The sequence below is a fragment of the Helianthus annuus genome, chromosome 9, assembly GCF_002127325.2.
Source record: "Helianthus annuus cultivar XRQ/B chromosome 9, HanXRQr2.0-SUNRISE, whole genome shotgun sequence".
In the NCBI taxonomy this organism is placed as follows: Eukaryota; Viridiplantae; Streptophyta; class Magnoliopsida; order Asterales; family Asteraceae; genus Helianthus; species Helianthus annuus.
Genome location: NC_035441.2, coordinates 151,842,719 through 151,858,597, shown reverse-complemented (window position 1 = coordinate 151,858,597; position 15,879 = coordinate 151,842,719). Strand labels below are relative to the sequence as shown.

At 38.1% G+C, this 15,879-nt stretch overlaps 2 protein-coding genes across 3 annotated transcripts; both read right to left on the bottom strand.

Moving 5' to 3' along the window:
• Positions 1-2,463: 2,463 nt before the first annotated feature.
• LOC110879129 (CASP-like protein 5C3) lies at positions 2,464-4,747 on the bottom strand. The gene is made up of 3 exons (XM_022127545.2): positions 4,300-4,747; positions 2,959-3,091; positions 2,464-2,862 (listed from the first exon to the last, which is right to left on the bottom strand). Exons 1-3 carry the CDS (start codon positions 4,431-4,433, stop codon positions 2,653-2,655), a joined length of 477 nt encoding a protein of 158 aa, XP_021983237.1. The 5' UTR covers positions 4,434-4,747; the 3' UTR covers positions 2,464-2,652.
• Positions 4,748-5,564: 817 nt separating this feature from the next.
• On the bottom strand, positions 5,565-7,822 carry LOC110879131 (oxygen-evolving enhancer protein 1, chloroplastic). Of its 2 annotated transcripts, none has more exons than XM_022127546.2 (3): positions 7,507-7,822; positions 6,239-6,990; positions 5,565-6,082 (listed from the first exon to the last, which is right to left on the bottom strand). In XM_022127546.2, the coding sequence occupies exons 1-3, from the start codon at positions 7,723-7,725 to the stop codon at positions 5,998-6,000; spliced, it is 1,056 nt and encodes a 351-aa protein (XP_021983238.2). In that variant the 5' UTR covers positions 7,726-7,822; the 3' UTR covers positions 5,565-5,997. The 2 variants fall into 2 exon arrangements, with proteins under 2 accessions (XP_021983238.2, XP_035833610.1); XM_035977717.1 differs by having other exon boundaries at positions 5,860-6,041.
• Between the last annotated feature and the right edge of the window lie 8,057 nt (positions 7,823-15,879).

The following is a 15,879-nucleotide window of genomic DNA, read 5'->3' as shown; positions in this document are numbered from 1 at the left end:
ATACTATAATGAAAGTTTAGAAATATAATTATTATACACTATAATATTAAAATACTAAAAAAACTGCGGATAAAGACGAAACATGAATCTAAATTATGTTTATGACATATACTTTTATAGTATAAAATGTGATTTTCATAATCATGATTCATGATCGAACACGAGCACTTTCTAAAAAGTTATACTTTCTTTCAACAAATAATGACATATTCAACTTTCAGAGAAACTTCCTTCGGAAATAAGAACCATACTCTTATTCATTTATCAAATTTATAAAAAAAAAAAAAAAAAATATTCTCTCGTTGAATTGAGATTTGAGATGGTTTATTACAATTTAAGTCGATATATGTGTTCATTGTTCCGATAATATTCACCGTTTAATACGATTAGTATAATTGTATAATAGTAAAAAATATCTCAATTGTATGTTTTTTTTTAAATGTACTCTTATTATTCTTATATTTTCTACATGATATTTAAATCCGCACCATTTTGATACAATAAATATCTGATGTCACTAGGTTAAGAAAGTATCGGCTCAAGATAACTATGAGGGTAGAAATCCCAACCACTTAAGACTAAACATATTTACTACACCTTAATACCTTGAAGCTACAAGCTATGACACAATGAATTTCCTAATCCCATGTCCCCATTTATTTATATATGATAGCCCAAAGGTTATATAAGATGTTTTACAATTATACTTTTAACAATCAATATTTATAAGTAACATAGAGATATTTTATAATTTCTAATGTATAATATAATTTAAGAATTTATTATAGCACTAATAACAAATCTTAATAAATAAGAAATCGTTCATAATTAAGAATTTGAGGTTGGGTGATTGGCAAGTTAAACGTACAATAATAGTCAGGGGCGGACTTAGAATGTTAGTAGGGGTAGCACGGGCTACCTCTCAACCCCGTCTCCGTGGTGTAAAAATACTCCTTAACTCCGTTTCCGTAGTGTAAAAATACCCCACAACTTCGTTTCCGTTATACAAAGGGTACCCCTGGTCTAAAAAATAAAAAAAATGGGATACCCCTAAATTTTTGGGCTAGTTCCGCCACTGATAATAGCTATCCAATAAATTAAGAAAAAATATAGCAATCATTCACTGAAAACCAATTAAACAACAAAATAGATGATATAGTCCAACTTTTATATCTAATTCAGAGATTTTTAAACTTTGTTTAGCTTTTAGCATTAGTTGGGCATGAGATTATAGGCATGAACGAGCCGAGTTGTTCAAGACAGCTTAAAGAAAAGCTCGAAACAACCCGATATTAAATGAGATCGACCCGAGTCTAAAAAAAAAACTTGTTTGGTGAAGAGCCCAAGCCCGTGCTTCATTTATCGAGCTCGAGCCGGATCGCAAGCCTATTATTTATATTATTTTTGTTTAATTTATTAAATATATTTTTGTATAAATAATAATAATAATAATAATAATAATAATAATAATAATAATAATTTATAAAGTATGATAAAATCACCAATAATATATATGTGTGTGTATATATATATATATAAATTTAAAAATATATTTTTTTATAATTAATATAATTTACTAGTGAATAATAAATGAGCCAAGCCCGAACCGAGCTTGAGCCTAGTCGAGCTCGAAACCCGCCCGGCTTATTTGGAATTTTGGTGTCACGACCCAATCCGATAAGGAAAACAATCCATAGATCGAAACATGGTTAAACCAATTGAAGATCATCATAAATATTAAAGTCTTGTACTCTTGTTCCTGCTTCGTTCCTTCCTTCCTTGGCAAGATAATATACAAATGTAAACAAGTAGACAGACCAAAGGATTCTGAAACAACATCCAAAACCACCAACACAAAATCTCTACTTGTAGTCACTGGATTTAAAAACCACCCAATTATCACCCTCCATGTCCAATTTCTTTAACCATATATACTTACATTTGTCTGCAAATATGCAACAAGATTCCTGTGGATGATCTATTGCATACTCTCATGGATTTGTTATTTATATGATCTGGATGACCAAACTATATGCACATGTATGCATGAATATTAAAATAATGTCAATCATGAATGTGTATACATACATACATAGAGAAAGCAGTGAATGTGGCAATAGATTTTTCTTGGAGTAAACTTCCGCTTTGCTCCGTGTGGTTTGGTCGTTTTAACGGTTTTGCCCCAATCCTTTAAAAATAGCCATTTTACTCCTTGATGTTTCGGTTTTGTCACCAGTTTGCTCCCGCCGCACAACTTTCTCTTTATTGAATGATTTAACTGAGTTAAGAGCCGGGGAGCAAAGTGGTGACAAAACAGAAACATCAGGGAGTAAAATGGCTATTTTTAAAGAATTGGGGCAAAATCATTAAAACGACTAAACCACAGGGAGCAAAACGGAAGTTTACTCTTTTTCTTAACATTAACTTCAACTCCTTCATCGCCGGTGACAAGTAAATACAAAATTTGAACAAACAGAATAATATTTTCACTTGAAGAACACATTTACAAATTTACCCTTGTTCAGTTCCTGAACTCGGGTGCACAAATGTGATATAAATGTTGAAAGCTAAGCTATAAAAGTTGTTTTTTTTTTATGGTTTTTCTTGCATATGCAAACTATACATGTATCCTATATTGGGAATAAGTTTTATCTACAAATGAGTATATAAAGAAGGGAGAAGCCAAAGATTAAAAAGAGCGGAGCCTGTAGACAAGCACCAAGACAAGAAGGCCATTGCAGCCGACAGCTGATATCTGCTGCACAATTTTTTGCCACAAAAGAAGGCGCTTGCTTCTGTGATCATGAAATCAGCCACACTTGCTGTTGAGCATGCTGCCGCTAGTGATAGGAATGATAGAACCTGTCATCATTTTCAAACTCATTAAAATCAAACTGACAGACAAATAGTAAAAAAATTTTTTTTTTTTTTTGCAAACCAGGAAGAAAAAGAACGTACCCAATCGCCTATAACGATGATGGACACTATTTGTAGTTGACGAGATGGCCGTTTTACAAACACTGAGAAGGCATCAACCATTGCCAGTGTCAAACTCCATGGTATTGTTAAACCTTTGATTGTCACCAAGAAGCTGAAACAAACAGTAATCATACACCATCATAACTTTTTTATCCATTTTCCTAAAATAAAAACGTACAATATCACCCTTTTCATATGATTTAATAAGAAGTATGAGAGTCAGAGATATCATATTTCTATTCCGACAACCACCGAAGAAGGAATAAAGCATTATGCCTACTTTTAATACTCGTAAGTTGTAAGCATAACGTGTTAGTGAAGAGACCAAGTTCCAATCTCCACTACGTTGGAATCAGCTTCCATGTTGGGATTGTAATAGTACGTTCACTGAGAGGAAGCCTTCCTCTGACTCACCTCTTTCGGGCAATCCACTCATTCTTGTACCTGACACAAGTCTTTCTATAAATCTACTTGTTTCTGGGCTAAGAGAAGTACTTTTGTTTGTTGCCGTTGAATTATCTAAATAAGTACTTGTTTGTGAGAAAGTTTATGACATAACTTCTTGTTGTTGTATCCGGCTCGCTTATCGCTCTAACTACTACGAGTAACTAGCTAACATTCGTACTTGTTTCCTAGGCTTCAGATGTCTCATTATGGGAATGTGGATTGGCCCAGGATCTTTCTGTTCGAAGCTACCCATTGGCCGGAACGAGTACGACTAGGAAGATCAATAGAACCTAAACTTAGGTATGCACTTGCTGGCTGGTCTCATTGAATGGCTTGTGATAGGAGTGCCCTAAGGCTTTTGAAGGGCTTTATTCTTGAACTCGAAAGGGGGCGATCCCAGACCTACACCCGACTAAATGGAATTTCTTCTTGATTGTAAATGCTGGCTTCGTGAGACAGTTCGGGGGATGGGAGCCGAAAAAAGAAGGCTTTTCTGCCCGCACTACTACGTACCATTCTTACTATAATTAAGCATTTAGCACACAAATGCACATGCTAACATCAAAAATCCTAAAACAGGCATAAACACTCATCAACTCATTACACACCACCAATATCAGGAAAAAACATATAACAAACCGTCAGTTAATTAACCAAAAGCAGGTAGTTGTTCCCAATACGAAACAAGCACAAATTTGACCACAACATATATGATCAAAACTGCCTAATTTAGAATTCTGTCAAGATCTACAATCTATAACACCAATTAATTAAAAATCCGTGAGTTGCTGGATGTCAAGGGGTAAAACCGAGAATAGGATGTTGTAAAGTAAAACCCTAAAGGAAAAAAAGAAAAGAGAAAGAATAACCAACCAGAAGGAGGTATAGGCATAGAATTCAACACCGACACACATGAAGAGGAGTGAAGCAAGGGAGAAGATGGCCTGGCCTAATCGTAGGGCTAAGCTTGCGCTTGTGCCAACTGCACCTGGAAACTCCTCTTCCATTAACTAAGTCCTTTGGTTCAATCACAAACCCTGACTGACAATTGAGATTCTAGGAATTTGAAGTTTGTTGAATTCTTTCTGAGTGTCGGTGAGGATGATCATAGCGATTGGTAATAATCGTGCGTACAAGCCATTCCACGTTTCCTTCTTTTTTTTTCAATTTTCAAGAGTAAAAGTTATCATCGACTAACGACGTCTGGATTGAAAGAGACGACGGTGGCCGGGTGGGTTGTGGGTTGTTGTTAACCCTTTTGACCTCTTTTTTATTTCTCTGACTACTATATCAAATTATTGAATAATATTTTGTTTTCTTCACCACGAGTACCCTTTAAAATAAGAATAAATTAAAAATACTGGAAATAAACTACCACTAAATAAATATAAAACAAAATATTCTACACCAAGTGATGCACATCCAAACTCATAATGTCCTGTGTCAATATTGACCATTTCCTTCTTTAGCCATTGGTTCTTTTTTTAATTATTATGTCAAATCATTAGATGACTAAATAATTGTTTGTCTTCTTTAACGAACTAAGAGTGGGCGTAAAGCGCGGGGTGGTGGAGAGGGCGGGGGATTCTTTACCGACGTGAGGCACTTAGGTTTGGTGATGTGAATGCTTTTTTTTTTTTTTTGATTGGTTGTTGTTTATTTTTTTATTTTTATAAAACACCACTAACCACGCCGCTTACATTCTCCCCTTTTTGCGCCACACCACTTTTCTGACATGGCAACTACATGTCGAATAACGTCACTCCTTCATGCCCCCACTTTGTATAGTCTAAGGGGTTCAACACTTGATATGTATTTAAAGATGATCCGCTAGACGTTTCTATACCAGTTCCTTTTATGCAAATCACAATTACACGTAATGTCACTTTATACATGTGTCGTCTCACAAAGATGTGTATGGGTTAGTTTTAGGCTCAAACTGAACCAAAAAGAAAAAGAAAAAAAATATTGATTGGGTTTCGAAAACCTTTTTTTGTTTTCGGTTTTGCCATTTGGGTTTAAAATTTTTTGGGTTGAAAGGCCCAAAATAAGAAGACTGAGCCTGAAACTTTGGGCTTATTTATTTATTAATTTTCTGATTATTTTGTGTTTTGATTTTTTTTACAAATTACTTAACATTAAAAAATAAAAATTATTAATTCGTTATCTATAAATTCAATAACAAAAGCGATGTTGTGCGTGAAACCGAAATAATTGAACCCAATTCAAAACCAACGTGGTGTTATGTTTTTTCAAATTCTGAAATTCAGGTTCGGTTTCAATTTTGTATGTGCACAAACCGAAAAACAGAACGGAGATTATCATGTGTGTCGCTCCCTTTATACACGTGTCTGCTTGATTCTATTTCGCTCTTTCAATGATAACATTGTAATCCCCCAACCCCATATAGCCCTTCATTCCCGATCGAGAGGATTAGAGTGGATGTACATATTGTTTTACCCATAATTGCGTTGAATACAACAAGAAAGTTTAGTATGAACATTCTTTCTCCTATCCTCCTGTAGTTTCATCTTCTCAATAACAAATTGTGCCATCCGCTCGACCACAACATCATCTTCCTTCAATGCTTTGCCTATCCCGATAACTATTCTTCCCTATTGGCACACTAAGTATGTCATGCTCCGTTGGCAAACAACTAAAGTTTAAAGGCCAAGATAAGTTAGGACGTTGGTCGTAGGCCGGGTCAATCAATTTTACAAACACGAAAATATATCATAACATTCATTAATTATAAGTATTCTTGATAATATACAAGCAAGAAATACATGGATGCTAAAAACTGATCACTCACCACAACTGGGCATACCAAACACCCTGAATCTTCACATCCTTTGGAGCCTTGGCCCCAAGATCAGTATCTGAAGGCTGAATGCTCTCAAACACCCCAATCACCTCACCGGTTTCTGGCTTGCTAGAGGTCACACTAAAGGTGATCTCTCCTTTCCCTGCCGCTGTGTTCTTTATGTTTTCTTTAAGCAGCTCCTCTTCGTCTCCTCTCCCGCCAGCTGGCAGAGCCACAGCATTGTCATAACCGGTAGAACCACCTCTGCCCTTTGGGTCAAGAAAAGACGACCCTCTGTATGACGGCACTAGAAAGTTTCCACCAAAGCTTTCAGGTTTACCCGTGGCCACGAGTTCCTTGATTGTAAACAGGAACGGCACACGTTCACCTCCCGGAAGCTGAACGGTCACAGCAGCATAGTCGATTCCGTCTTTCTCCTCGAACTTTATGGTTCCGTCGGAGGATACTTCCAAGGGACCCTCGATCTCATCAAGGGTGTAGGTCAAACGGGTCATGAGTTTAGTTTTTTGGAACTCGGGTGCGGAGTTCTTGCTTATGCCTTCAGCTTTGACTGTGAAAGATGTGGGTTCCAAACAGAACTTTTGGGCGTTGTATTTGCCTGGCTTGACCGCGAACCCGTTAACCCCACCTTCAATGGTTGGGCATTGGTTAGCTGTTCCGGTTCCTTTCACTTCCATGTATGTCTTACTTTGAATTTCGTCGTAAGTTAGCCTCTTCGGACTTCCCTCGGCACTTGCTCCCTGATATATATTTACATCCATTATCGTTTAATCATCCCACAAAAGTTCCAATAATCATATATTCTCGAGTTTACACATAGCATAAACTAAATTACTCTGATCCAATCATCAGCAAAAATTCATTAAAAACAAGATCAAAACGAAGAACCGTCAAAATAAAATTGAAGTTTTGTCCAAATCTTTCATGAGCAACCACATATCAGTAGATGAATAATATTTTATGTACATTGAATACATAGAGATTACAACCAGATAAATATACAAACATAACAACGCAATTATACCCAAATATATCTCTAATAACACTCGTAAACTCACTTAAGCAAAACAACAAACAGTTGGCATGCATATTAAGATTAAACATTTCACAACGTCTACCATAGGTATTAATAATGTAAATCAACAAAACAAGTAGAATATAAGATCAACATATGACCATACAAGCTCTAAATCTATGATACACAGTAAGGCTCACTTAAGCATTTCATCAAACACTTGGGGGTGCAAAAAACATACCGAGACAACAAGAGCAGAAGTAGCAAGAGCAAATCCAGCGATCTTAGCCGCATCGGTACACTTCTGAGCAAAGTCCTTAAGATCAGCTTGAAGAGAGCAAGACACCTTGGATCCGGTAGATTCAAGACCAAAGGCCTTGCAGATGCTGGGAGAAGACTTGAGCTGCACCCTGCTGGTAGGTGGCATGAATGTTGCCGCTGCTTGTAAGGAAGCTGCCATTGTTGCTGTTGCTTCACCAGAACCCAATTGTGGTGATTATTGTTTGGAGAAATGGGGATTGGAGATTTGTATGGGAGCCATGAGATAAGCAGATAGGATCATAGGATAAGGTAATTGTTGATTGGTTGATTTAAAGTTTGTGTTTTGTTTGTGTCGTGCCATGTGGCAGAGGGTCTAAATACTTCACTATCATTTTACACATGGGACTAGCCTTCACAACTGCTCTTATCCGGTTATTATTGCTCATACAAATTTAAGTGAATTGCAATTTTCGTCCCAACGGTTTGTCTTTTAACAGATTTGGTTTATTTTTAACACCGTTTGATGTTTGTTTTTATAGTACAAACCTTCCATTCTTCTAACGGCTGTCCAAGAATTCGTTAGTCCCCCCCCCTCCCGCATGCTCCTTATGTGGTCGGTATTTTTGTCATTTCAACATTATTCTAGACGATCAATTCGATCCCTATGAAGTTTACACTTAGTTTATGAACATCAATTTATTGTGGTTTGTTTAAAATTTAGGTGTTATGTCAACTAAGATTGTTTTATGTTTATGTTACATTACAGCAAATGAACCTACATTGTTTAGGGTGTCCGGGGCGTACGCGGGGTGGCCCTTCGGTGAGCCCCTTCCCCGATCGGGAACACCGCCGCCATCAAAGCGGGGTCCCGATTCGGGGTGCTTCTTGTGTGTGTGTTCACCGATGGTATTTCGCGAGGATCGAGGAAATTAGACCGTTGACAACGGTCGGATTATTTAAAAAAAAAAAAATTTCAAGTTTTTTTTAAACTAATATAAATACCAAACCACAACCATTATTTTTTATACTCTCCAACCAATCTCATTCTCTATATTTTTTTAAACTCTCCAACCACAACCATTATTTTTTATACTATCCAACCAAAAAAAGGGCAATCAACAAAGTCGCGAAAGTTTTTGGGGTAAAATTTTAGAGCACTATAACAAAAGTGTCGGTGGAAGTAACCGGACCGTTCATCAAGTACGGTCTAAATGGATCCCGATGCATTCGAAAATAAACTTTTTCAACGGCCTATACCAAGAAGCGGTAAAAATTATATTTTTTTTTACATTGCATATTTTTTATTTTTTTTCTAAGTTCATACTTTTTTAACACTTTCTAATTTTTTTTTATTTTATAACATGTAGGATCGCACACGAGCAAGTGGATGTCAAGATCTCGACGTGATGAAAGTCGCGTTAAAAGAATTTAAAGAAAGATTTCCAAGCGGTTTTCAACACCTCGAGGCGTGGGAGGTCGTTCGAAAACACGAGAAATGGGCACAAGTCCCATTGATGGGCGAGGAAGGTGAAGGTTCGGCACATAAAAGAAAGCCCTTTGACGTAGACTTTTCAATCCCGGATATGAACGAAGATCCCTCGCCACAAAGACCACAACGGCGAGACAAGCGTCAAGCTACATCGTCCGAGGGAAGCTCGGCCGAGTTGGCGGCACAATTCAAAGTGTACACCGCCATGAAAGAAGCGAAGCAAGCGGTAGAATTGGAGGCGATCGAATTGAGGAAAAAAAGAGAGTCGGAGGCTCGCGAGCTCATATCGGTACAAATCGAGACGATGAAAAACTACAATTACGATCGAGATATGAAAACCTTCCTTAAGCCGCACGACGATGTTCCGCCAAGTATGTTGCCGATCATCCTCGCCCGAAAGCGAGAAATCGCTAACAAGTACGGGTGGCCATGCGATTTCTAGTTTCAATGTAATTTTTTTTTCTAGTTTGAATGTCTTTTTTTTTTCTAGTTTGAATGTGTTTTTTTTTCTAGTTTGAATGTATTTTTTTTTAAAATTTAATGAAATGTCTTTTATATAAATTTTTAAACATCAACAAAAAAAAAATAATAATTTTGAACTCACCTAATAGGTGAGTGCCGCCATCAAAAAGGGGAATTAGGGGAGTGTATTAGGTGAGTTGACGTGGCACCATGTGATTGGTTAGGTGTAAGATGGGGGACTCACCTATTAGGTGAGCACCCCTTACACCCTTACCATCAAAATATTTCATACATGTGAATTTATCAACTCTCCAAGCCAAGGGTATGTAAATGGAAGGTGTGACTTAGTTGACATGGTTGATATTGCTAGTTTTTGTCTAGATACATTGCTAGAGATGACTAGATCATTAGGATATCCATGTGATATGGTGTTTTACTATCATTATAAACTTCCTATTTTGCGTAGAAACTAGTCTAAAGCAATCGGGTACCACATCTTAAGCAGAGAGTCTGTGTGCATTGATTCCAAGATTTAAAATAATTGAGATATATGTTTAGCATTGGTACTCCAAAATTAGTACCTTTTTTCAAGAGTGTCAACAACAACAGCTTGAGGAAGTTGAATGTATTGATCATGAGGATTTAGGGTGTTCAGATACATATATTGGTGACAATTATGATGACATGGAGGATAACCAAAAAGGTAATGGGGATGAACTTGGTTTAGATAGAGAAGCAAACCAAAATTTTGAGGGGGGTGAACTTGGTTCAGATAGAGAAGCAAACCAAAAAATGTGAGGGGAAGATATAGTTTTGGACAAGTTTATTTTTGGGCATTTATTTAGGTCTAATATAGAAGCAAACAAAACATGTTACGGGGATGTAGTTGGTTCAACTATAGAGATTGAAGAAACTTTTTTCAAGTTAGGGAAAGATGACTATAAAGGGAGGTACTACAACATGTAAGAAATGTAAACAGCAGGGTCACAATTCAAGAGGTTGCAGGGGTCAAGTTCAATCACAAGTTGCATCACAATTAGCTATACAACCAAGTCAAGAATGAAGTTGTAGTTATCTTCTCGATGCTACCTTTTGATGTTATGATCCACTTTTTGTTTGTTAAAGTAATGGTAGTAAACAACGTTATGATCTACTTTTAATATGAACAATGTGTATTTTGGGTGAACAATGTATGCAGTCTCTTATGTTGGCATGTTATTTACAGGTTTTATGATTATGTGTGATTTTATATGGTCAACTAACAGATTATATGGTCACATGTCAGGTTATATGGTATGTTGTCAAGTTTATATGGTATGTTGTTAGGTTTTATGTTTGATGCCAAGTTTATATGGTCTGTAATCATTTAGTTTGCATTAGGTTTGTTAAAATCGGGTCACTTGATATGCAGTACCGTCATTTGTGTTTAGCATGCAAGCAGTGGGTCATTTGGGTCTACAAATATGGTCAATGGGTCACCTGGGTCTGCAATTGGTTAGATGTTTATAACGGCAGAAAGGGCTAAATGGTCATTTAGGTCAAAAACAGTCAAATGAATCATAAAGGTCTTAAAGTTCTATATGTTTATGCAGGGTGGGGGGTCTAACACTGAAATTCCTTCACTACTATATATCTTGTTTGATTCCCATTTAGACCATATAAAACAAGTTAAAATTAGATCAATTACTATCTATTAACAGCCATATAATTGATGAACTTTCTAAATTGTTGAAGAAACCAATAGTTGGGGAAGAAAAAGAAGTAGTAGTTGATGAAGATACACAAACACAGGTGGAGCATGATAAGCATAATCCATACAACAATTATGACCCTGGTGTATTGAAAAATGCTTGGGATTACGACAGTCCAAAAAAGGAGGTGGAACACGAGTTCCATAATCTATATGAAGACAAGCAGGAATCAGACTCAGATTGGTTAACGATTGTGATTAGAAATATTGACGTTTGGATACTTGTGCAGGTCATTAGGCTTAAATGGTATGCAAGCACTATCCATGTAGTTTTAATGTACAATGCATTATCCTTAAATGTTACAAAACCAATGACAAGAACAATTGCATTATATTGGTCAACATTGACCTTTACAACTAAGAAACACCAACTAAAACCTATGTACAACACAAAGAAACACCAACTAAACCTAGTATAATCTACAACCTTCTTGCTTCATACGCTCTTACGGTAGCTAATTCTTGATGTTGATTCATTCTTTTTAGCATCTTGGTTTTACCCAATGTTGTAAAATAAGGTCTAGGAGGTTGAGTACTTGCCGAGTAATAGCTACAAGGTATGTGCCGAGGCAATTTATTTCATCCCTGTCTAATTACTCGGAATCGATCAAACGTGGTTAACATTGGCCAGAATCGTGTCTATTTGGTCAACTCAGGAGGACCGTCAGACGAAGGGACGCTTTGTGTTAGAAGAACAAATGTCAGGAGTGAAAGGTGTCAAGGGTGGAGTGAACCTCTTGCAAGCCTCAAACCACAAGGACAAAAATTGCAATTTAGGTAGTGTTTGGTATGCAGGAATGAGAGGTAGAATGGAATGAGTGACTATGAGGGAATGAAGAAAAGAGTGTTTGGTTGGTTAATGGAATGAAATCACCCATTCCAAAAGGCATTCCATTCCCTCAAAATCATTCCGTCCACCCCCCATGTTTTTTTTCCATTCCATCCCCTCTTGCACCATTCATCAACAACACCACAACCCACAACCTTCGCCACAACCCACCACCACCACCCACCACCGACGACGTCGCCGTTGCCGCCACCCGCCACCACCTCACCCCGACAGCCATCGCCGTTTCCGCCACCCACTCGCCACTGTTATCACCCACAGCTGCGACCAACCGCCAACGCCACTCGCCGTCGCCACCCACCCCCATCGTCGACGCCACCACCACCACCACCAACCGCCGCCGCCGCCACCGCCACCAACCGCCACCTTTGCTGCCACCCACCACCAACGGCCACCTTGTCGCCACCACCACTCGTCATCATCGCCACTCGCCGCCACCACCACCACCCATCGCCGCCGCCGACATCCACAACCGCCACCTATAACCATTCACAATCACTACCACTGACCACCACCACCGCTCACCGCTAATTTTTTTACTCCGTTTTTCTTGCCTACCGAACAATACACAATAATAATTCATTCCATTCACATGGTAACCAAACAAGATATGGAATGGTAATGATCAATTGCATTCCCTCGTCCATTCCATTACCTCGTCCATTCCATTCCATTCCTTCGTTCATTCCATTACCCCATACCAAACAGACCCTTAGTTCTCAAGCATATGGATCTTTAAGTGTTCACCTCTTCTCTAAGAATTCTAGTCTCTCAAATGAGGCACAAAAGCCTACTATTTATACAAGAGCCAGGGACTCTTTTGAGACATAAAAAATTCTATTCAAGAGTTTAGCCTTCAATTCATCATATAAAAAGTCTCATTTGATAATCTTACGGAATTTCCATTCACCATATTTCCAACAACTTTATTGGGTTACTATATACAAAACAAAGAAAAATGTTATAAATAGTAATCTTACTACTAAAATCGAATGAAGCCCTTGGCCGAACACAGAGACAAGTAGTCAGTACCCGCACGTGATAAAGCACCTGATGTTCATTTTTTCAAAGTGTTTAAGTCTTTCCGTAGTCAAGCGTTATCCGGTGCCACTGACCACCATAAACCCCCATGGCGCCCGTGCACACTACCCCGCAGGACACTATGGCTTGAGATTTTGGAAGCCTGTTATGGTGAACACGGCGCTACACATTTTTCCCTCACACACACATATATATACATACATATATACACAGTATAACCCCACATCTACATAACATCTCACTACACACTCAAGTTATATAACCCTACTATCTTACGCGTTTCACAACTTGTCACATAACCCCGCACTATAGGGCTCCATAGAGCTCTATCACTACACATGGCCTAAGGGCTTAGTAGCTTTATCAGCTCAACATTGTCAAACAAGCCCAGAATACATTCTAACCTGGTTTTTAAAGGCCCAATTCATTTTTAGATTGTAGCAAAATATTATATTATAAATTTATGATCGTGTTTTAAAAAATACTTGATCAAAAAATTAATTAAACTTTTTAAGTAATAAATTGTTGAAATACTCTATTTGTAAATTATCATTTCACGCGAAAAAGGGTAATTACAAAGCAATGGCAGGTAGTCAGACAACAAGTTGCGCCGCCACCCCCTTTTGAATAGAAAAACCAATTCTACTAAATACAAAGTTTGAAACCTTTAGCGACAAAGAATTACTATTAACGACTTTTTGAATCCGATTCAAAAGTCGCACAGCGTCAGAAGCGAGACCACCAAAGGTGTCAAATGCAAACGGGACAAACACATGTTGATTCTCCAGGCAGGCTTTCTCATGTTTTGCAACTTTGCTTGCCTCTGCCTTGAGCACCGCTTGCCCTACGACAAAGCCCTTGTCCTTGAGCCCGACAAGGGGGGAGACTCCAGTTAGATTTACACAAGCGTGTTTCCCCCCTTCCCATCCAAACACAAGGATGTCCGCCGGGCGTAAAGTGGACCTCCCCTCTAAGGGGTCAGTCAGGAAATTTACTGGAGCCTCCTTTTTGGCAGAGATCCCGGCCCGCTTAAGAACATCACATAACACATCTCTCACCCAATCATGCCGATATTTAAACCCCGGTAGCTCTTTACAGTGGATCGCGTGCTCGCCGAAAGAATCCAAACACATTTTGCGGCATACCAGACATGGCTCGTCAACTGGGAACAAAGGAATCATCAATCGGTATCTAAGGATAGCACGGTATTCCACAGCCGACATATGTTGCCCCAAGCCTTCAATAGGTGCGACAGACAGAAAATCCTGAGCATGTGGGGCACGTAGACATTTAAACACAGCTCTTTGCCGAGGGGATAAAACAAACTTCTCTTCAAACCTCTTGACAATTTCGCCATATAAGACATTCGCCAGAATTTTCTGGGATTTAGGAGGGGCGGTGTCTTTAATGTAGAAACCGCCAATATCAAGGTCGGGAAGAGAACTATGCAAAAGGTCCAACGCACTCCTGTAATCGGAGTCTAAAACATCCCCACCACATTCTCGGAGTATGTGGTCTTGTAAACCCCAAGATTGGGCCCTTGAAGCCACGAAAACATATGAAGAGGCATCCTCGGCCGTACAAATCCCTAAACCTCCGAACCGGGTCGGGAGAGAAGCCAACCTCCACTGGAGATCTCCAAAAAAGGCACCCCCACAAACAACAATATCCTCTAATGCACCCCGGAGGCCTTCATCAAAAACAAAGACAGCTCCCCCGACCAAAGAAGGTTGACACGTTCGAAGACCAAACAGTAATTTAGCAACACCCATACAAGAACGAAGTAAGAGGAGCTAGCTCTAAGGTATGGTTCAAACACCCACTCAATTGAAATACTCTTGTCAAATCTTATAACTTCAAATTTTAGAATTACTAGAGTTTAACGATATGGAAAATAAATTATTGAAGTTTTAGGATATTTGGTAATTATGTAATGACTTTAATTATAATTCAATAGAAAGGTAATTTGAACATAAATTGGTCATTTAAATAAAGGTAAAGATTTGACAGATAAACTTTAGTTCAAATTAGGGGTGTTCAAAAAAATCCGAATCCGAAACCGAATCCGAAATATCCGAAAACCCGTATCCGAAATATCCGAAATTTCGGATATCCGAAATTTCGGATATCCGAAAATCGGATAATCCGAAAATTCGGGTTCGGATTCGGATGTTAGTTTTACAGATTTTCGGATATTCGGATTATCCGAATCCGAAATCTTAAAAAATAATAAAAATAGATATATTTTAATATATCATATATATCCCGATTTTCTAATTCAAAAGTCAGTAACAAAACAATTAAAACACACACCACGCGCATTCAGTGCAGTCATTTACTCATTCACACTTAGAGAAACTAGGGTTTCTCTTTGGATCTCAGCGCCGCATCCTCTCCCTCGTCATCGACCCTCTCCCGCATCCTCTACCTGCGACATCGACCCTCTCCGATCAGGCATCCTCTCCCTCGTCATCTGTCTCGGTGTCTCCGGTGACAAAAGGTTCGACTTTCTCCTCTTTAAATCATGTATATTACTGTTAATTTTCGGATGTTTTGAGATCTATATATATCATGTACTAGATCGTTTGAGATGTGTATCTAACCTCTACATGTTAATCGATTTCTAGATACTTGAATATTGTTTGCTTTTTGAGTTCACATCTTCGTCAGATCTACAAAAGGTAATAGCTTTAGCAATTTAAATTGTTATTCATTCATCAGTTTAGACTTTAGATATTAGTTTTCATTAATGTATTAGATATTT